At 52.2% G+C, this 21,685-nt stretch overlaps 5 protein-coding genes across 5 annotated transcripts; 3 read left to right on the forward strand and 2 right to left on the reverse strand.

The window, feature by feature from the left end:
• Window positions 1-1,507: 1,507 nt before the first annotated feature.
• On the forward strand, window positions 1,508-3,685 carry BO97DRAFT_348555 (Zn(II)2Cys6 transcription factor; the record flags this gene model as incomplete). The annotated part of the gene is made up of 3 exons (XM_025691890.1): window positions 1,508-2,232; window positions 2,297-2,385; window positions 2,502-3,685. 3 exons carry the CDS (start codon window positions 1,508-1,510, stop codon window positions 3,683-3,685), a joined length of 1,998 nt encoding a protein of 665 aa, XP_025550027.1.
• Window positions 3,686-5,093: 1,408 nt separating this feature from the next.
• Window positions 5,094-7,475, reverse strand: BO97DRAFT_471442 (amino acid permease; the record flags this gene model as incomplete). Its single annotated transcript, XM_025700044.1, has 9 exons — window positions 7,272-7,475; window positions 7,054-7,213; window positions 6,600-7,000; window positions 6,434-6,549; window positions 6,211-6,388; window positions 5,841-6,155; window positions 5,420-5,749; window positions 5,268-5,339; window positions 5,094-5,202 (listed from the first exon to the last, which is right to left on the reverse strand). Exons 2-9 carry the CDS (start codon window positions 7,108-7,110, stop codon window positions 5,094-5,096), a joined length of 1,578 nt encoding a protein of 525 aa, XP_025550028.1. The 5' UTR covers window positions 7,111-7,213; window positions 7,272-7,475.
• Window positions 7,476-7,819: 344 nt separating this feature from the next.
• On the forward strand, window positions 7,820-11,386 carry BO97DRAFT_478991 (Sec23/Sec24 family protein). The gene is made up of 6 exons (XM_025700661.1): window positions 7,820-9,301; window positions 9,356-9,453; window positions 9,509-9,849; window positions 9,902-10,339; window positions 10,407-10,598; window positions 10,655-11,386. Exons 1-6 carry the CDS (start codon window positions 7,973-7,975, stop codon window positions 11,287-11,289), a joined length of 3,033 nt encoding a protein of 1,010 aa, XP_025550029.1. The 5' UTR covers window positions 7,820-7,972; the 3' UTR covers window positions 11,290-11,386.
• A 1,654-nt stretch (window positions 11,387-13,040) lies between these two features.
• On the forward strand, window positions 13,041-13,804 carry BO97DRAFT_115363 (putative extracellular thaumatin domain protein). Its single transcript, XM_025689935.1, has one exon. The coding sequence runs from the start codon at window positions 13,239-13,241 to the stop codon at window positions 13,752-13,754; it is 516 nt and encodes a 171-aa protein (XP_025550030.1). The 5' UTR covers window positions 13,041-13,238; the 3' UTR covers window positions 13,755-13,804.
• A 3,852-nt stretch (window positions 13,805-17,656) lies between these two features.
• On the reverse strand, window positions 17,657-21,117 carry BO97DRAFT_371813 (cleavage polyadenylation factor subunit CFT2). Its single transcript, XM_025692838.1, has 2 exons — window positions 20,771-21,117; window positions 17,657-20,687 (listed from the first exon to the last, which is right to left on the reverse strand). The coding sequence occupies exons 1-2, from the start codon at window positions 20,917-20,919 to the stop codon at window positions 17,738-17,740; spliced, it is 3,099 nt and encodes a 1,032-aa protein (XP_025550031.1). The 5' UTR covers window positions 20,920-21,117; the 3' UTR covers window positions 17,657-17,737.
• Between the last annotated feature and the right edge of the window lie 568 nt (window positions 21,118-21,685).

A 21,685-nucleotide genomic window follows, 5' to 3' on the forward strand; every position in this document is an offset into this window, starting at 1 on the left:
CACTGGCTGAAGAGCGAGTCAGTCAGTCAGAGTTCTCAGTTACAGCTTTGATGGCCGTTTGTACTGTCTGTACCTACTTGACGCTTCCTCCAGCATCGCGACGCACTGGTCAACAAGAGCCCCGAGACCTTCGAGGGTCAATTCAGCTCCAGCTTGACCTTCCTCGATTTGCCCATTCGGGATTGGTTAATCTAAACCTGGTAGTCTTTTTATCCCTCCAGCTTCAAGGCTCAAAAAGTTCATGTGTTCAGTACGGTGCTCAGGTGTCTTTCCCTCTTTGGTCCATCCAGACAATACGGGTGGTGCCGACTCTCTCATTGCCTCATTCATCCATCGCATTCATTCTTGCGATGCGATGACTCCGAACTCAATGGAAGGCCATTGAATCTCCTGCCCACTTGGATGTTGTTGGTCCTAATTGCTCACGGGCAGTCCTGGGGTTCTACTCCATGAGGATTGTGGTCTGTTCCCTATCGATCGACATCCCCAGCCTCGTTTCATGAAGAAGTAGGCGGCAGACAGACAGACAGACAGTCTTTCCCTCACTCTGATCTGACACTCTGACACTCTCTCTTCTTCTTCTCTTCTTCTCCCTCTCTCTCCCCTCTTCCTCTCCCTCCTCTCTCGTTACTCTAAGCTTGTGGGAGTTTAGTCTCATTTATCCTCGACTTACTATTAACTAACTATTTCTCCTTCCCAGTAATTAGACCACCGCCACCACATCCACATCCCAAGCTCTCCTCTCTGTGACGCACTAACTCTCAAGTCTGCTGCTTTTCTACGCTGTACTTTCTTTCTTTGCCCCCACCGTCTTGATTCCATCTTCCGCGCAACCAGTCAATCTCAGCCAAGTCTTGTTGTTCCTCCCCACTTTTCCCATCCCTCATCGTCCTTCTCTGTCTGTCCGATCTTCCCCTCCTCTTTCATCTCCTCCGTTTTTCCCGTCCACCAGTATTATTTTTATTATCATTATTATTTTTATGACTGTTATTCAACTTGAGTACTTACTGTTAACTGCTACTACTACTACTACTACTACCTACCTACTCACTTACCCACTACCTACTTATCTACTACTACTAATAATACTACACCACCTGCTGAACACTAACACTAATCATTTAACCACTAACTACTATTATCACACCCACCCACCCACCCACTCACACTCACACACACCCTCTTTCTCTCTCTCTCTCTCTCGATCTCTCTCTCTTCTTCTCTCTCTTACATACACACCCCCTACTCTTTTCTTAAAGACCCCTCCTCCCTCGTCACAGACCGACCCGGCCTGTGGCTCTCTTCTCTTGTTCGCTCGTTCTCCTTGCTTCTTACATCACCTGCTTGCTTGCTTGCTTAAGGCTTTTCTTTGATCTTCCCTTTTCGGGTCCACTCTAATACACTCTATACACTGATTCAATCTCGATCTATATATACATCCAGTCTTTGTGTGTACGGTCTCGATCGCACCTCTCGTCCGAGGTGGCTGTGTGGTGCAATGTTGTCCATGCAGAAAACCTCCCTCTTTGCCCTCCCCTCCTCTTCTCCGTCTACCGCTGCTTCCTCTTCGTCCTCATCCTCCTCCTCATCCTCCGACAGCAATAGCAATAACCTCTCTCATGTTCTCTCGTCCGCCCACCCGATTGCTGCCCGTCGCGACTCCGCCCGCTCGGTGCATTTTTCCGACATCCCCGCCTTCATCGACTGCCCATTAGTAGACGACTCCTCACTTTCCCATCGCACCAGTATCAGCACCACTGACGATCTTTCCAATGACTCGCCGATTTCCTGGGATGGAGAAGGTCCGTCCGACAGCTCGCCCACCGCCGAACTGGATTTTAAAATCCACGATGGGTCACACCACCACCACCCGTTTGCTGCGACCGCAATGACCTCCGCCAAAGCCTTCCGACTCAACATCTTCGCCTCACATTATGCCGACCCGACCATGACTGAGGTCACGCCCAAGATCGAGGAGTTGGACGACGTGGACGACTTGCAAAGTATTAAACCTGTGGGGGTGGAGACGACAACAACCTCGATGGCCAATGCGAGCTCTAGTCATTCGGATTCCACGGCTGTTCCCGTCAATGTCCCACGGAAACGTGGACGACCGCGCAAACATCCGCTGCCAGCGCCCGGGGGTCAGGTCAAGATCACCAAAGGTCGATCCAAAACTGGCTGCATCACTTGTCGTCGTCGCAAGAAAAAGTGCGATGAGACGAAGCCAGCGTAAGTCTTCGCTGCTCCCGTGATTGCTTCGGCCGCCTCTGGTTAGTATTGACTCCGGTCACAGGTGCCTCAACTGTCAGAAGAACGCCGTCGTGTGCGAGGGCTATCCTCCCAAAGAGATCTGGAAAAGTGGCAAGCAAAAGCTCGAGGATGGTAAGGATCATCGATCTCTTTTGTTCCGACCCTTTTAAAGTTTCCACCCCCTGATTTACCCGAGACATTATACGACATCTCAGACCTCTCTTCTAACTCGGTTGGGTTGACAACAGCTCGCACCCATTCCATGGTCGCTCGTAGCCTCCCGTTGCTGGTCGATGGCATCGAGACTGAGATCGATCGTCGCTTCTTAGATCACTTCGTCTACGGATTCAGCCGGGTTCTGACCTTGATCAACGATGATTCCAACCCGTTCAAGGAAATCCTCTTGCCCATGGCTACCCAACATCGTGGACTGATGCATTCCCTCATGTGTTTATCGGGTTCACATCTTTCGGCCCTCGATCCGGAGCCAAAGCTGAAGGAGAGGAAATACTACCACTTTCACCGTGCCATTCGAGATCTCAAGGATAATATCAATGCCTCCTCCGGCGGACCGGTAGAGCCCGAGCTCCTGGTGGAGGACCCCATCATTGCATCCACAATCGCTCTCAGCTTGAATACAATCTGTGAAGGAGAAACCAACGGCGAGTATCGACCACATATGGACGCCGCGCGATATCTCCTGGTGACACAACAGCCACGGAACGAGAAGTTTCGACAATTTATCGTCGAATTCTTCCAGTACCATGATGTATCCAACTCCATCACCTCGCTCGATCGTCGGCCCGCTCACCTGCAGGGCGACCTACGCCTCCCCGACTTTGTACCCCATGCTCAAGCGGGGATGTTTTTGGGTGTCTTCGATGGCCTGTTCAATTACATCTCCGAAGTGACCCGGCTACGGGATCGCATCCGACAGCGGTTCAACGAGGGCTACGAGCCTGCAGTGGACTATCAGATCCTGGGAGACGCCGTCTCGATCGACTCCGCTATTCGAACCTGGGAGACATCGTATGCTGCCAACACTCCCAACTACTACCTCGCACAGCTCTATCGGCAGTCAACCTGGGTATATCTTTACCGCACTATCCGGCCATCCCGACCGAGCGAAAAAATCGCTCAGGTGGTGGACGATGGCCTGTCATATCTCGATCAGATTCCCCAGGATGCGGGGGCGTTGTGTATTGTGCTAATGCCGTTGTTTCTGCTGGGCTGCTCAGCATTCCTGCCACGCCAACGCGAGCGGATCAAGAAGGGCTTTGACTCTCTCAAAGCCTATTCTAACCTCCGCAACATCGAGCCCGCCTTCAAGGTCGTGAAACGGGTATGGGATGTCATGGATACCAACTCGGAAGAGAGTTGGGACTGGGAGAAGATCATCAAGGACATGAAGATGGACTTCCTGATCACTTGAGTATGATCTCTTCCGACATCCTAGCATTCGTTCGCTGGCCTGAACGGGTACACTGGCCATCCTTCTGCGCAAGTCGGCAACGCATGCGTGTACATCTCGCGGCCTTATTTCCTTATTCTTTTTTTTTTCTTTTTTTTACTTTTCTTTTTTTCACGATTATGGCTGGCGAATAGGACAATTGGACAGTTGGGACGGATCGCCCTCAAAATGAACAGATGACACAGGGCTAGCACATGAATTTTGGAACGGCGTCGGAAGGAGGACAAGGGGGACATATTAATTTCACATATACCATTCTACCTGAACGAAACCTGGTCTGGTCCATCATGGGAAAGACTAGAACAGGGAAACGTGTGGGTAGATGTACTTTTATCTTGTTGAAGGAGTTCGGGTTTTCTTCTTTCTTATGAATTTGCTGATGAGTCGTGACGATAAGCCATATGGTGATATATGAGCCATGTATAGGGGGGACCCGATGAATTGTACAGTCAAGGTCTCCATTTCTTCTTTCCCAACAACGGTTTTTGCTGTTTTGTTTCTTATTTTTTATTTTTTTCCCCTGTGGATCTGCATCTCCATCTTCATTAATTCAGGGTATCGCAACGTCATGCGTGTTTCCTTGCATCAGTAGCATACCAGCCACCAATCGCTAAGCTACTGTACCTCACTCCCATCAAGCCACCACGCCCATTCCTCTCATTGCTTGTTTAGCAGGCGTAAGCCGTACCTGGGCAATCAATCAGCGTTAAGATTAGGTTTGACGGGATCTGCTCTAGGCTCTAGGTGTACCTGCGTCATGACTGCGTTTCTTCTTTGTTTTCTTTTTGTGTGTTTCTTTGTCTGAACGTGCTTGGTTGTAGTTTCGGATTGAACTCGTGGTAGGCTTATGGTGCTTGCTCTTGCAATGTCGATCTTCTTCAATCCATACTCGCTCTTTCTCCCTTCTTTCCTTTCTTCCTTAGGTCCGTGGCTGTGCATATGTTGGGTCAGATCTAGATATTGTAATGGATTCTTAGTGCGGTTTAGTGATTCTTAGAATCTAGCTTCAATGGCGGGTAGAGGTTTTTAGATGTGTATAGTAGGTAGCTATTCAAACCTAGAGAACGTGAATACGCGATAGCCCGGGATATAACCATTTGCGCAATTTTGATTATCCTTATTGATGTACGCAGGTGTTGATATTGCATCGATGTTTTCTCAGTTACAACCACTTATTGTTCTTCTGCCTTTTGTTCATCCCCGAATTCATCTGGACCGGGGATTCTCCCCTGTTGTTTTCCACCATTAAGGTTGAAATTCGGGGGCTTGTCGCTCCAGGGCCGCTTTCTCTCTCTCTCTCTCTCTCTCTCTCTCTCTCTCTTTCTTTCTCTCTCTGTATGAAATGGAGGGTTGGCACGAAGAAGACGGTTCACTCCGCCGCCTCAGCGTCGAACGTCCCGTATTCACCTCCAAATAAGCTCGCGTCGGTAGAGGGAACAGGCTTAAAGTGCTCGTTGATTCGAGGTCCTTTGTATCGTCTACGTAGTCATGCGGATGTTAGTTACCATCGCTGCTCGTGGGCTAGTTACGCAGGAAAGCTCACCCCCTAGCTGCACCCCACCACCAAACCAATGCGAAAGCCGCGATGAACATCCCCACGAAGATCCCGTAGTTCCTGGTTCCGATACCTCTGTTAGTTCTTGGATATTCTTTCTTGTTGTGTGCGTTGGTGGGTGTGTTTGGGGGCAGGCATACATATTCTCAATCGTGACCGGCACTTTCGGCGGGAAGAACAGCACCGCGCTGATGAACGTCACCCACAGTATGGACACCCAGTTCACGTACGCGCCCCATCTCCCCAGCGTGAAGGGCCCTTGGACGAATTCCAGCCGGTGGCGGTAGAGTTGGTGCGCTAGGATCACCGATACGTACGATAGGTCGAGGGCTGGCGCGGTGATGCTGAATATTGCGGTTGCGGTTTGCGTGGAGCCGATTGCGATACAGGTTAGGCTTATGCTGAAGAGGACGACGAACCAGACGGCGTTGAGCGGGGTTTGGGTGGTGGTGTTGATGCGGGAGAGGAAGCTTTTGTTCGGGTGGTTGGGGTTAGTTTGGGCTGAGTGTTGTGTGGGCTTAAGGATGAGATTCGAAGGGGGAATGTAGGGTATGTACGTACGATGAGAAGGGGAGGGCTTCGTCGCGGGCGAATGCATACGCCATTCGGGTATCCGCCAGCATGGCTGAGCAACCGGTGAACAGCTGCACGAGGATAGCGAAGCCCCACATGATCGAGCCGCCGATGGGCCCGCCGGCGTTCAAGAAGATTTGTGCTGCGGGCAGGCCGGTGGGTGTGTTGAGGATGCCCTCGTAGTCGGTGAGGCAGAAGCAGAGGCAGATCGTCAGCAGCCAGCCGAGCGCGCCGGAGACGAGCACGGCCGTTTGGATGGCGATCGGCCCGAGAGTAGCTGCATCGTGGGTCTCTTCGGACATGCTGGGTGGAGGATGAAGGTAAGTATGGTATCTGCAGAGGATCATGGTGGACTTACTGCGTCGTCCCGTCGTAGTCGGTCATCGTCCATGCAACGGAGATGAAGCCTAACAGGAAAGAGAAGACTTTGGACCCCCAGCCGGATCCGTCGGTGAAATGGGTGAATACCCAGCTGGCGGGTTGTTTGTTGGGCGTGAACCATAATAACGCGAGGCAGATACAGACGGTTGCGGTGACTATCTTGTTAGAATTGGTTGAGAAAAAGCATTGTGTAGACGTACTATTGATCGGAGCAAACCAGGCGATGATACGGTGCAATGCTTTGGTGGTCATCGAGCAGACAATCCCTAGTATACAAAGGAGGATAACAGACAGGAGCACGGTATCGGAAGCAGATCTAGGGCGTGTCAGCTCATGATTTGGCAGTGACGACAAAAGGCTACTTACGGCGAGTAGGAGTATTTGCCATCGATCAATGCCGAGTTCATGCTGGCGCAAGCGAGCAGCATCTGACTAACGGTATAGACCACACTAGCAACTCCCGCTGTTTGTCCCAGGAGGTTACACCAACCTTGGACCCAGGAGAAGATGGGCACGTATTCTTCCGGCACCACGTGCTTGGTGACGAAGTACATGCCTCCAGCTGTGGGGTACGCCGACACAAGCTCCGCTACAGAGCTGCCGATGCATAGAGCCATGCAAGATCCCACAAGCCAGCACCATACAGCTGTGGCCGGTCCCCCTGCGGCCAGGGGTGCACCAAAGGTCGCTGGCACAGAGCCGAGGATTCCTAGGATGGAGATAGCGTAGGAGATGGTGGACCATTTCGAGAACTCGCGTCGTAATTCCTAGGGTCCTTAGATGCTAAGGTCCAAAGCCAGGACAGTTGGTGTAAGGGTACCTGTTGATAACCAATTCGAGCCAACAAGAGCTCGTCGTTATCCTGGATACCGGTCATGGTATCACGCTACTGCTCTATATCCTTCTGCTTGGCTCTTCATATAGTTGTGAAGCAGGAAATGACAACTCGTATCAGAGAGCTCTGGCCATCGATTGTCCTGCTAGTGACAGAAACTGTGAGATTCTTGATGAATTCACTTTGATTGAGTAGTTACTCACTGGAATTCAGACTGGGCGCTAAAAGACGGTGAAGGAACCCCGCTTGTTCTGGAGTCGGTAGCGACCAGATTCAGCGAGCATGAAGTCAGTTCGAGAATGAATGAACACTGGGCTGGAGTTTTAGAGGTGTAAAGATAGGCGGAGCTGATGGAAGTCCTGAGTCAGAGCAAGATGTTGCGGCCAAGGGTATCAAGTGGCTGGATGGGTGGCGGTTGTTTGTCCTTCCATTGCATGCATCACGCAGCTTATCGGGGAGAGACTTGATAAGAGCAGCAAGGGAGAGAAGCCATCATGCCAAACAGCTATCGCAAACAATGTATAGCAGTCTGTAAAAGCAATATTATTGCAAAATATGAATAGAGAAAAGGGATTCTGCTCGTTTCACGGATTGTATACTTTGATATGAGTGGGGATATAGATCGAGCCCCTGGCCAAAAAGAGTAAGGCGGACAGGGCCGGAACAATGATGGGCCGGGGGAGGTTGTTTGTATTAGGTGGTCAATTGCGATGCGGTGCGGCTTCAAGATCTCCTTGTCCCTTTTTCGCTCCTCGCCTTTGATATCATTGTGACCTCTGTTGATATCCGTGGAGCAGTAGGTGGTGCTCCGCCCCTGACGATCAGATTTCCCCCGTTGATGATCGATCCCTCCTCATCCACACCCCGCCCCGAGTATTCGTCTTCCCCCGCGTTATGAAGCACCATGGCCGACCCGAGCATGTATAACTCTCTCGGCCAAGGCTCGGTGCCTGGTGACACCTCGACAGATCCCAACCGTACGGCTCATCAGCTTCCACCACAAGGCTATTCTGCTGCCGGTGTTCCTCCTGGTCCTTCCCCTCCTCAACCTGGTGCTATGTACGGAGCCCCTCAACAACAACAATGGTCCGGATACGGAGCTCCGCCGCCGACACAGCAGCCCCTGCAACCGGCTCACGCTCAATTCCCTTACCAAGCAGATCCGATGGCTGCTAGAGGGGTCTCTCCAGACCCAGCGATGGCTGGACTAGCATCGCAGATGAGTGGGTTGGGCATAATGGGGAGTGATGGAGGGGCTCGGACATCGAAGAAGAAGCACCGTCACGCACATCATGAGATCGCAGGAGCTTCGGCTTCGGTTTCGCAACCGCTCGGCGCAGTGCCCCAGGCTGGAATTCCCCCGACATCGCAATTCTTGAACACGGGGTTGAACCAAACCCAACGTCCTATTTCCCCGGCAGCCAGTATCCCTGCGCCGGTGAACCCGGCATTGGGGGATGCTGGTGTCGGCGCTGTGCCCACGCAGGGCAAGATTGACCCAGAGCAGATCCCAAGCATCCCTCGATCTCGCGACCTTCCGGCTCAATATTACTTCAACCACGTGTACCCGACGATGGAACGGCACCTTCCTCCTCCGGCAGCAGTTCCTTTCGTGGCGCACGACCAGGGCAATTCCTCCCCGAAGTATGCTCGTCTCACATTGAACAACATTCCTTCAACATCTGATTTCCTCTCTTCCACCGCACTGCCCCTGGGCATGATCCTGCAACCACTAGCCCGTCTCGACCCCGGCGAGCAACCGATCCCCGTGTTAGATTTTGGCGATGCCGGACCGCCGCGATGCCGTCGGTGCAGAACATATATCAACCCGTTCATGTCGTTCAGGTCTGGAGGCAATAAGTTTGTCTGTAACATGTGCACATTCCCCAACGACGTAACAGCGGACTATTTCGCGCCTATCGATCCCTCCGGGTCTCGTGTTGATCGCATGCAGCGTCCGGAGTTGATGATGGGGACTGTCGAGTTCCTGGTCCCCAAGGATTACTGGAACAAGGAACCCGTCGGTCTCCAGTGGCTCTTTTTGATTGACGTCAGCATGGAATCAGTCAACCGGGGCTTCTTGAAGGGCGTTTGCAAGGGAATAATGGAAGCTTTGTACAGCGAAGAGCCTTCGGAAAACCCTGAAGACGAGTCTTCGGGGCGAAGAATCCCTGAAGGCGCAAAGGTTGGCATTGTCACCTACGACAAGGAAGTTCATTTTTACAATCTGAGTGTATGTCCTCGATTCCCACAATGCGGGTCGAACTTCATGCTCACAGTCGCTCAGGCACAACTCGATCAAGCCCAGATGATGGTGATGACGGATCTGGAAGAGCCCTTCGTCCCTCTCAGCGAGGGTTTGTTTGTTGACCCATACGAGTCCAAGTACGCCCCGCTCGGTTCTTGTAATTCAATTATTCGTCGCTAATACGAGATGCAGGAATGTCATCACCTCTCTGTTGCAGCGGATACCCACCATTTTCTCCCGAGTGAAGAACCCACAGCCAGCGTTGCTTCCTGCCTTGAATGCCGCACTCTCTGCATTGCGACCTACTGGCGGTAAGATAATCGGCACAATTGCCAGCCTCCCTACATGGGGCCCTGGCGCCCTGTCACTCCGTGATGACCCCAAGGTTCATGGAACCGACGGTGAGAGAAAGCTGTATACGACGGAACATACGGGATGGAGAGAAACCGCAGGCCATTTGGCTGAGGCGGGTATTGGCGTCGACATGTTCATTGCAGCGCCGAGTGGCACGTATATGGATGTTGCGACGATCGGTAAGTTCTAATAACCAAGTGCCCCACGATCGACGGCTAACTGTTTCAAAAGGTCATGTTCCCGAGGTGACAGGTGGAGAAACATTCTTCTACCCCAACTTCCATGCGCCCCGCGACATCCGCAAGCTGTCTCAGGAATTGACCCATACGGTCACGCGCGAGACAGGATACCAGGCTCTGATGAAGGTCCGGTGCTCCAATGGCCTTCAGGTGTCTGGATATCATGGCAATTTTGTGCAACACACGTTTGGTGCCGACCTCGAGATCGGTGCAATCGACGCCGACAAGGCGATTGGCGTCACATTCAGCTACGACGGCAAGCTTAATCCGAAGCTGGATGCTCATTTCCAGGCTGCTCTTCTATACACCTCAGCTAATGGTCAGCGTCGGGTGCGGTGTATCAACACTGTAGCGGCAGTCAATGAGGGTGGGCTAGACACCATGAAATTTATAGACCAGGACGCGGTAGTGAGCATGATGGCTAAAGAGGGTAAGATTACTCTCGCTCTCTCTTTCTTAACTTGTGAGTGACGATCAGTACTGATGATGGTTTCCAGCGGCCTCGAAAACGGTGGACAAACCCCTCAAGGATATCCGGGCCAGCATTACGGAGAAGACAGTCGACATTTTCAGCGGATACCGCAAGATCTTCTCCGGCTCGCATCCTCCGGGTCAGCTGGTGCTGCCGGAAAACTTGAAGGAGTTCTCGATGTACATGCTAAGTCTCCTCAAGTCACGCGCCGTTAAAGGTAAGGCCGCGTTTGCCGTGCCGAAAATGAAGAGACAAACACTAACTTTCAAGCAGGGGGCCAAGAGGCGTCTGATCGGCGGATTCATGACATGCGGATGCTCCGATCCATCGGCTGCACGGAGATGTCTTTGTACCTGTACCCCCGCATCGTCCCCATCCACAACATGCAGCCGACGGATGGGTTCCCCAACGAACAGGGTCAACTCCAAGTGCCCCCCTCACTGCGGGCCAGCTTCTCGAAAATCGAGGAGGGCGGGGCGTACCTGGTGGACAATGGCCAGCAGTGTCTGCTGTGGCTGCATTCGCAGGTGTCACCCAACCTCCTGGAAGATCTGTTCGGTGAGGGCCAGAACTCGCTGCAAGGGTTGAGTCCCCAAACGTCGACGATTCCCGTGCTGGAAACGCACCTGAATGCCCAAGTGCGCAACCTGCTCCAGTACTTTTCAACCATTCGGGGCTCGAAGGCGGTGACCATCCAGTTGGCCCGCCAAGGACTCGACGGTGCTGAATACGAGTTCGCTCGGATGTTGGTGGAAGACCGCAACAACGAGGCACAGAGCTACGTAGACTGGCTGGTACACATCCATCGACAAATCAACTTGGAGCTGGCGGGGCAACGCAAACGCGACGATGCCGTGGGAGAGGGTGGTTTGACCAGTCTGGCAGGCTTACGAACGCCTTATTGGTAAAGCACCCGAGGGGTAGTATCTACGACCCGACGGAGGGGGGCAAAGAGATTGAAATTGGTCCATGTCCGACAAGGATGAGGGGAAAGTTGTTTGGGAGGGGTAAACGAGGAAGGGGGGAGGGGGGAGAGAGGGAAGCGATGGCGAATTCTCATTTACACATGCAGCAGTGATCATTCCAGTATACCACGGTTAAGCGTTTGAACCACTCACATCCAAAGAGAGAACCCAACGAGAAGGTTCTTCTTCTCTTTTTGACTTTTTTTCCGTTGGAAAATCCCTCAGGAACAGGCAGGTTAAGCGTCAGCGACGAATGATGTAGTGTAGGGTAGGGACGGATCTCCGTTCTCATGGGCTGGTTTTCCCCGGTAGTCAGTGAGCTGCTGGATTCGCAACCCTGTCAGGCAAGGCAGACGACAGGGAGAAAGAGCGGAAGCCTAGAACCCGGCCCGGGTTCGGTACTACTAGGTAGGGCGGGTTTAAGTGCGAATTAAGGCACGGAGACTAGAATTTAGTGGACGGTGAGCCATTGAAGAAAGAAGAGATGTGATGTCCGGATGAAAAGTCTTGCACTTGCAGCTCACGGGCTCCACTTTCACTTTCCATCGACAATGGGAGGGGAGAATGCACGACAAGCGACATAGATGGGGTTCAGGCACTCCAATTGTTCACTGCCAGACGAGCGGAAAGGAAGGAAGGAAGGGAAGGGAAGGGAAGGCAAAAGGAAGAGGAGCCATGGTACAATTGTTCTTGGGCTGTTCTTTCAACTTTTTGAGGCAAAGGCCAAGAACCCGAATTCACTGAATTTGGTCGGAACCAGACCGGAAGTCCTTTTCATCGGCTGTGGTGCGGCGGTAGACTAGTTAGTACTGCCACGCGGTGCCTGGCGGGAAAGACCCGCTATTGCCACCGCCCCAAGTCCCGGAAAAGGGTATTACCACCAGAATGAGGCTGGCTACGCACCCTTTACAAGTCTATCCCTCATCGAAAGGGTGGGAAACGGAAACCGCAGAGAATGAGGGTGTGAATGACGCCTATTTTTGGGCTTCAATCATTGTAACTGTACATGGAAGTTCCTGGGTATTCAGGAAGATTGACTGACATTCAATGATCACATCGGTACTGCTGTAATCGACGAGTCACACTTCGTATTTGGATTGATCTCATTGCTCGAGATTTGATTGATTGTCCTACCGATAGCCAGGTAACTACAACAGATACATGTATCTACTGTATTCATGTACACCGCAATGGGCTTGACTTCGTACAGGCTGCAGCACCTGTCAGCTTTTCATCCTGAATGGCTAGTTATGGGTCTGTCTCTCCATTCTGTCTTGACTGCTTGACTTTCTTCAAGCCCCACTGCATCTCGTGGCGTTCAGGAACTTTTACACTCTCTCCCTCTCCACTTTTGGGGACTGACCCAATCCACGTCACTCCCTTTTCTGGTTCTTTTTTTTTCTTCGTTCTCTTTGCCTCTTTTTTCTTCTCTCTTTTTTTCGTCCTATTATTCGGTAAAACAGAGTTTTACCCCTGCCTCATGGCGGGCCTTTGAATGGTTTGGTACACCGTAACCGCCAGGCACTCGCCGGCAATGACAGAATGGGTGGGTGATTTGCCGCTGGTTCGATGAGCCCTTCCCCAAAGGTATAAGTATAGCCCATGCGCACGACTATGATCGTCTCTTTCCCAACCACGCTACTATCGATCTTTTATCGACGTTCTCTTTGGGTTGGCTTTGTCTGCCCTGTCATTCACTTGTGGTCTGTCTGTAGATCAGCTTACTGCGTCCTTCTTTCCACTGCTTCAGTCCTTCTCTCTTTATAGGGCTTGACTTCTTCTACATTCCTTTTCAAGGAACATCCATCTCTCCGTCGTCGACAAGACATCATCAACATCCCATCAGCAGCCTCTGCTTTCTCTCTCTCTCTCTTTCTCTCTTAACAGTCAAGATGCTTTTCAAGTCTGTCTTCGCTGCCTCCCTCCTGGCTGGCCTCGCTTCGGCCCTTCCTTCTCGCCGCTCCACTGGTGGTGGAGTCACGATTGTCAACAGCATGGGTGCTACCGTCTACGCGTGGTCTGTTTCTGATAGAGTCAGTGACATGTCGACCCTTTCTGCGGGCGGTGGTTCCTACACCACTGGGTGGGAAACCAACGATAACGGTGGCGGCATTTCCGTCAAGCTCTCCACCAGCCAAACCCAGGCCGACGTGCTCCAGTTTGAATACACCAAGGCGGGCGACACCATCTTTTGGGATATGTCGTCCATCAACCTGAGCGCCGAGTCCGAGTTCGTCAAGTACGGATTCAGCGTCATCCCTTCGCAGTCTGCGGAGAACTGCCCCACCGTGACTTGCGCTCCGGGCGACATCAACTGCTCCGAGGCCTACCAGCAGCCCGACGACAACCACGCTACTCACGGTTGTCCCATTGACACCACCTTCACCCTTACCCTGGGTTCCGCGTAAGGAATGACAGCAGGTGTGAATCCGGTGTTCAATTGGGGTTTTGGGGTTTCTGGTGACATCCTAGCCACTTGGCTTTTCTTCTTTCTAGGATGTGGAGTTTCAACGGTGGAGGATTCGCTTTGACTGGCTTCTTCCTCTCTCTTTCTTTTTGCTTCTTGGCTTCTTTTTTACAAAGATTCCCACTTCTCTTTCCTCTCTTCCAGATGCAGTGAGTTGAGTTGAGTCGGCTAGTTCGATTTGTTTGATCTTGCTGAACTTTCTGGTTGAGTGTGACTCTTTCACTCTTCTTTTGCTCTCTTTTTTTGATTCCCACTTTCTCCCATCCTTTTGGGGGGCCAGTTTTTTCTGCGAGAGAAAAAGAAAAGGAATTGGCATTGCTGTGCTACGCTCATGTCTTCTACGATGTATGTAGTGATTTGACATCACATGAATGACGGATAGACTTATAGATCTATAGATCGAAAAGAATGATTCTTGATTTTGATTTTGGATTTTTCTCACCTTTAGATATTCTACTCTTCGATTTCATTACATAGATTTCCTACTCATCATTCTAGGCATTTAACTCCTTCGAATCTCTACACTCCGACCTCACACTGCAAATTCTCTGCGTTCCTCGTACTGATGCAACTTCCAGACATACTATCTCATTCCTTTTGACCTCGCCGAAACCAGGGGGATGAATTATGTAACCTCACAGAAAGAAATCGAAAGAAAGAAAAGAACCCAAGACAACTAACCCATGAAACTCTGCAACGCAAGCCACAAACCATCCACATAAACATTACACTCCTCCCTTTGTGATCATTTGTGGCTTTGGCCCTTGTGTACAGTACTTTGTGGCTGGAACCGTCCATCCGCAACCTGACACGTACTGTACCATCAGGCAACAATTCTCGACCTACGCATTCAAACAACAGGGGCGTACAGCACATTGATCACGGCACGACCAACAACAAAGTCAAAAAATCACAGAGAAGTAAAAACGCAGGATCGGACAAGTCACACGCCATGGTGCCATGCCAATGATGTATTGCCCGATTTGATGCAGGTACGGAGCGCTATGCAGGTACTCGTCACACAGTAGGCTATTCGGGAGGTTTAGACCCTTCTCGATGGATGACTATGACTGTCTATGTCTTGGGCAAAGAGAGTGGGTTCCAAGTTGGGACACACTCATTTACACTCACTCATTCACTTACACCGGGCAGAGGAGAAGGCAGGAAGGGCAATGACGACACCAGACAAACAAACTAACGACCGAACACAGCGACAGGCAAGAAAGGAGGGGCAAAGAGAGAAGACTCGCGCCTGGACCCTCTACCCTTTCTCCTGCCCTCCCCACCTCTCCAAAGCCAAGTCCCGTCAAGGACCGAAAGAGAAAGAAGAAATTGATTCAGAAATTGGGATTTTGGTCTGAAAAGAGAATGGTGGGGCTGGGGATCTATCGACCCATTCACGCCTCATTGTTTATCATTGCTAGGGACGGGGGTCCACTTTAGTCTGGAGCAGAGGGGCTTAGATAATTGGGTTCTTCCCCTTTGAGTGAGGTGTTCTTAATCCGATTTTACTCCGGGTGAATGGATGAATGTTCTAGATTTTGTGGGTTTTCTTGTTGGCTTTGTTTTGGGGGGGGTGTTTTGGTGTGTGGTTGATTGATTGCTGGGTTTGTGATTGGGTTGAACTTGTTTCACTGCACGGATTATGGGGTTTGTTGTTGTTGTCTACTCTTTTCTGTCTCGGTTTTCTTTCCTTTATCTATCAAGTACCCTACGTAGAGATGAGCACTTGGGCTTGAATCTCAAGGAATCTCAAGTAAGTGGGGACGTCGGCGCTGGGTGTCTGAAAACGATAAGTTGAAGACCGCCAGCTTCATACTACTGACTCACTCACTGGCAGTGATGCTGTGGATCTCACAGCCGTCCACACGAAGGCCACGCCGAACCGAGTCAACCGACGCCAACCGGTTCCCACGAATCGACGCCTAACTCTATCCCCAATGCTCTCTTATCATTCGCGCAACCAGTCGCGGAACAGGACCTCAAACTCAAAAGTCCCCACGACCATTGTTGAATCTGGATTAGTCAGGTACTGCTCATTGTTACCCTCACTAACGACCTAGGGCGTGCCTAGGGCTACCGACTAATGCACGAGAGAGGGGTCAACAAACGTCGTCGCCCTGACGTAGATAGTCGCAAAGACGTGTTTGATCCTGTTCTACCTCTCTTTCTACTTACTGTCTTTCAAGGCGATCAAGAAGAGAACTTGGAAGTCACGAACAGGGAAAGTCAAGCCAATCCAACTGTACTTTACTCATCCAGTACTGGTGGATACAACTCCGCCGAACCCCGGCAATCAGCCATGAACATCTGTTATACCCGCCATTTTCCGAAAGCCGCGAACATGGGACAATGGACCCTTGTCAGTGTCTGACTGGCTGCGTTCCAAGGTTCGGGCTTCGATGGCTGGATTGCTCAAATCTGCTGCTGTTGCCGCGTCGCCATCCCGAGGATGAGGATTTTTCTTCCGAGGTGGCGACTTTTTAATCTCTTGTCCGCGGTTGTAGGCCGGCGATACAGGGGAGGAACTTACCCGAGTGTTCGTCATTCTTTTCACTTCTTATTTACTTTACTACGAGTAGTACTTCGACTTTCTTTTGTTGTTGCCGGGATGTTGGTTGGATTGGTTATGTCGTATTACTAACATTTCATTGAAGACCCGGGCCTTCGTGCGTGCGTGCGGGCGGGTTGCTGTAGTTTACTCGTCGGATTTGGCAACAGACACGATACTTACTATACCTTCATACCGAGTACATAGCACATAGGACATAGCACATAGTGCAAGTAGCACAAATATCCAGCAAAACAGCTCCACGTCCAAACAATCACCAGATGAAATACATATGTACACCCACAATAACCCCGTGCAGGAATCCACAGCGACTGCTGTCATATCGCCTCCATAATCTCCATTTCCCGAGCCCGCGCGGAGTTCCCGGTTTCATGTGCAGGAGCTTAAGCTTTCTATATTGGCTGGTATTATCGGCGCATGGACCTCACATTGAGCCTGTTAGTATCTATTGTAGGGACTCATGGTCATGTCCAAGTGTGTCGACACTACAAACCCCAGGGCGCAAGTCCAAGGTAACAGACAGGTAAACTCCCTAGCAGACGGGATGAAACACCAACCACCGTATACTTATCTTCCTCCCGGATTGGACCTGTCACCAATCGATATTCTTCAATAGTCTCAGCCTCAATCGCTCAGCTACACTCGATTCATCCTAGTGGATCAATGATCGACGCTTTCGTTGGAATATTGTACTGTACACTACAGAACAGGAAGGAAGTGAGTATAACCCCGTATCCGGATTTAGGAATGATATCGATTTGAGGAAGAGGGGGTATATGTGTGGGCTGCTTCGAATATAGCTCTGTGTTATTGTGGTAGAGATGCGGGCTGGTTGGTTAGGAGGTATTGGAATGGTCTGTTATGAGGTGCTGCGCCTGGTTATGGTGTGACGTGTACCAGTGGGTTACATTCATTCTGTTGGTCGCAGGTCATGAGGGGTATACCTTGAGGTTTGTTGCGGATTTGGGTGTAGATTGGGAAGTACAGTAGGTCTCGGAGATGACCGTGGGAAGATTGGATTGATGTTGAGACAGGGCGTCATATTCGCTGGGCTGGATTGATATGGCAATAATTAAGTGCTTGTAGTCATATGTCTCAGAAAGAGCTTGGGTTCGGTAGCTACATGTACAGTACTTACTTGTGTAGGTGTAGTTGGAGGTCTCGTATACTTCTAATCACTATGACCAGCAATTGCTGACCTACCCTACATGCATGCATGATCCGAATGGAGTGCCCGAGCTTCTCAGGTCTCGTGAGAGACTAGATCGACCCTCGTCTTGATTCAAGCTACAAGCTACACACAGACATACACACAGATGGTACAGTACATATTCTCGATCCGACCAACTCGCTCAACTCCCCGACACAACTGCCAATCCCTCATAGATCTTCTGCTTCACGGCCAGGAAACTCCCCGCCCCTTTACGACCGGGCACCATCGCTGCTGACTGCGCCGACGCTTCGATCTCAATCCGGCCCGTCGCCGACTTGCGCACCGCCACCATCCCATCAATCAGCAGTGTTCCTTCACCCCTGAACTCCGCGGTGTGGCCGGCCCCCTGCATGAGCTTGCGCAAGTCCGCCAACCGGAGGTCGCCCACGTGGAGAGGCCGGGTCATGGATCGCGTTCCCGCCGCCATGTTGGCCGGCAGGACATCCAGCAAGGGGTAGACATCGGTTTTGTCGGTCGGCGGAGCTGGTTCTGGTGACGGTGGCGGTGGCGGCTGCGGCTGCTGCTGCTGCTGCTGTTTCGTCGATTCTGCTTCCGAATCCGTGGCCGGCGTGGCTTCGTCCTGCAGCAGCACTTTCTGTTTCTTGTGGGGACCTTCCGGATCCTGTTCCGCTTGAGGAGAGGGCTCAGGTCCCCGGAGCTGGCCCGTCAGTGTGACCACCCCCAGGCTGCGCACATGCTGCCACTTCAATCGTCGGACCAGGTTATTGCTCAACTTGACCATCCAAGCGTTCGTGTCAACACTGGCGTCGACCATCTCGCCGTTGGCAGGAGTGAAGATAACCGCCGAATCCGCGGATGCCGGCACGTCGACGCCGACCTTGGCTGCCAGAAGCTTCTGGCACTCGTCGGCCAACGCCGTCGTTTCCTGCTTCATGCCTCCGATCAGGATCAGTTTCCGGGGCTGGATGAGTGGAATGAGCATCTCCAAGCTTCGTTTGTCGTGCAGGCCCGTAAAGTCAACAAAAGCAAGGCGCGCGTTGATGGTCAGGCTCGCCTTCTCGTAAACCGCCTTGGCCGGTCCTTCGAACGCCTGGCTTTCCTGCTCGTCATCAGAGGAGGCAGCGGCATCGGCGCCCTCACCGTCCTCCATCACGCTCAGCTCATCAGCTGTGCTAAGATCTTTCTTCGCTGCACCGCCCGGCCCTTGGTGGCGCTTTCCTCCACTACCAGACAGCCGGCGTCCGTTGGGTCCGCTCTCGTCCCATCTCCGTTTTTGTCCCAGCCTCATTTGTGAGTCGGTCCGACGCTGTTGCATATCGGCCTCTTCGCGCTCCTCCGCACGGAGATACTCCTCGGGTCTAATGAATTCGCCGTACTCATCTCCCCGCTTGCGGGGAGCCACGTAGGGGAACATTCGCTCGCGGCCCTTCTTGCCGCGAACATCCCAATCATAGACGTTCTTCCGCCGCAGGAGAATATTAACGCCGAGATCTTCATCGCTGAGCCCCAGCTTGTTGCGGTTGGCATGGGCCAGGGAGGTGGAGAAGTTCAACACTCTTCCCTGTTGTTCGGTCTCGGAATCTTCAGACGTAGAACTAGACCGGTCGTCCAGCGCGTCTGCGGCAGTGTCAAGGTTTTCCTGTCCTCTTGTTTGAGAGGTATCCTGGAGTTGTCTTTTCGTAGCGAGATATTGTTGGTAGAGCAGTTGCTCGCCGGCGTCGAGAGGCGCGCGGCGCACTTCAGACCATGAGAGCTCCCTTCCGCCGCTGTGCACTTGTTCCAGCATCTCGCCGTCCGAGCTCTTCTCGAGAGCGACCCCGTCCTTTCTTTCCTCATACCATTCCCAGATCATGCCGCCCAGAGTCTTCCTATAGCGGCTTTCGCGATGACCGTCGGAAACGTTCTCCTTGTGCAGAGGCTCTGTAAGAAGAAGCAGGTTGTTGGCGCCCTCGGCCACCAGGCGGAGCGACTCCTTTGCGAATCCCCAATCCAATGATGCGTCAGAAGCCAAGATGACTTTTGGTTTTTGATCGGCGAGAATCCTCTCCAAACTCTTCCGCTTCTCAACAAGCTTCAGGTGCTTGAATGTGAATGGGCCCACTCCCTTGCCTTCAGTCTTGCCCTGGCCTCCGGACCGCGGGCCGTCGTTGTTTGACTGCGCTTGGCCGGTCGTCGCATCGGCACCCTCTGCAGCCTCGAACTCACGTACAATATTCTCATCCATCCATTCCAGCATACTCCTGGCAAGTCTCATGGTCGTGTTGGCCTTCCTGCCGGCCATATAAAGTCCCGCGGTCTTCAGCACATCATCACCCTGACCATTTTGCGCTGCATCGCGCCAGGCGTGCTCCAATGCATAGGCCAGTTCCAGGACGCGAGCGCTCGTATCCGTCGGGATCAGGACAGTACCTCCCTTGGCGACCGTACTTCGGATCATGTCGAGCAGCAGATCATCGCGCTTCTTCCTTCCACCAGGGAGGGCGAACTTTTCACCACCCCTGGTACTGCACACGAGCGCTGTTGGCTTGCGCAGCTGCTCGATGACCTCAGTCCCGCTCGCGCCGGAGCCGCCAAACCACGCCGCTCCCGCGACGACACTCTCGCGGGCCTGGTTCCAGTCGACCGCGTAGACGATCGATTCCATCCCATGTTGAATATGCCATATCGTACCACCAACCGTGTGTCCAGCATTGTAGGCAGTCAATGTCAGGCCGTCCAAAGGAGGGGAGAAAGGGGAACAAAGCGGTTGATGAGGTTGCGAGTATTTCAGGGGGTGGATCAGCGAGAAGTATCGCGCGATCTCCTCGTTGGTGGGGGGCTGAAGCAGGATGCGACCAGCGTGCGTGGCCTCTGGGCTCTCGTCGCCTTGTGCAACAGATGCTGCGGCCGACGCGGCGGAGGTGGATGCCCCGGGTTCGGAGATCGAGGCTTTGGGTAGGAAGGTCGCGGCGAGAGGCGAAGACGCGTATAAGTCCTGTAGAAGCGTGCGGCCGAGGGCGATCACGGGACTCGTGGCGTAGACGGGAATCTGGGTGAACAAAGGGAAGGTCTTGCAGCAATGGGCGAAGGCACCGATGTGGGCAGGAGTCGCGTGGGTTAGAAGGATCAACGATAGAGTAGGAACATGTCTATTTCATCGAGCACATTCGATTAGAGGAAGTCGTTTGGTGATCGCAGTGCGCGAACTCTCCCAGAAAGAAGTATGGCTCACTTTTCCAATTCCTGCAGATCAAGAGGATCGAAGGTGTCATCCCAGCCGACATCCACCAGAATCTTTATCCCTCCTTCAAGCTCCAAGATCGATTGCGATGCCTTTGAGGCGGATGACTGAGCACCGAGCAACGGGGTGAAGGTGAACATCTCGATCGGTCGTCGTCACGCGCTCCTTGGGGAGAGCTTCGGACTGTATAGGTGAGATAGTCTTGTCGCGAGGACGGCGGAACCGCTTCCGATCAAGGCATCGATACGAGCAAATCTTGAAAGAGGCAAACTAAAAATAGCGAGTCAATGGCATGCTCGAGTGAGTCGACGAAAAAGACACACCTGGCGAAGCGATGGGACCTTGTGCTAGGCGAATGTTGTCGCTTTCAACGGAGCGTGGAGTGATGAAGCCATCGCGGATCGTGGTTTGCTTTGTTTGCATCTATACCTATTCGGGTATCATCGCTTTATGCCCGCGGGCATGCCGTGCATTGCGAGTTGCTTCTGTTCCGCAGCATTGGTTTCTTTCCACGCGCCTTGCTTGCACGCTCTAATCAATAAAGAAGATATTAGACAAGCTTCCAGCGCTTATTGATTTAAAGTGAAGTTGTTTGATCCGGAGCAGCTTCATTTGACTCCGGAAAACCTTTCCATCGTTTTAGAGTATCGCACTAATCTAGATTCCGGACCCCCTCATATGAAATTGACACGATACGATCGGAAGCAACTTGCGGAAAAGCCAATGTTCATAACACTTAGGCTTTCACAGTAACTTCATGGACAGGATTCCCTCCCGTAGAGCCATCCTTGGGCCCGAAACCATATCACATGAATATGTCCCTCTCGTGGTCTTAGTCGTCATTGATTTCACATGCTGACTGGGACAGTAGAACACTGGCAGAATTCCGCTGTGCGCTCTTTCCCT

The sequence above is a fragment of the Aspergillus homomorphus genome (assembly GCF_003184865.1).
Source record: "Aspergillus homomorphus CBS 101889 unplaced genomic scaffold BO97scaffold_26, whole genome shotgun sequence".
In the NCBI taxonomy this organism is placed as follows: Eukaryota; Fungi; Ascomycota; class Eurotiomycetes; order Eurotiales; family Aspergillaceae; genus Aspergillus; species Aspergillus homomorphus.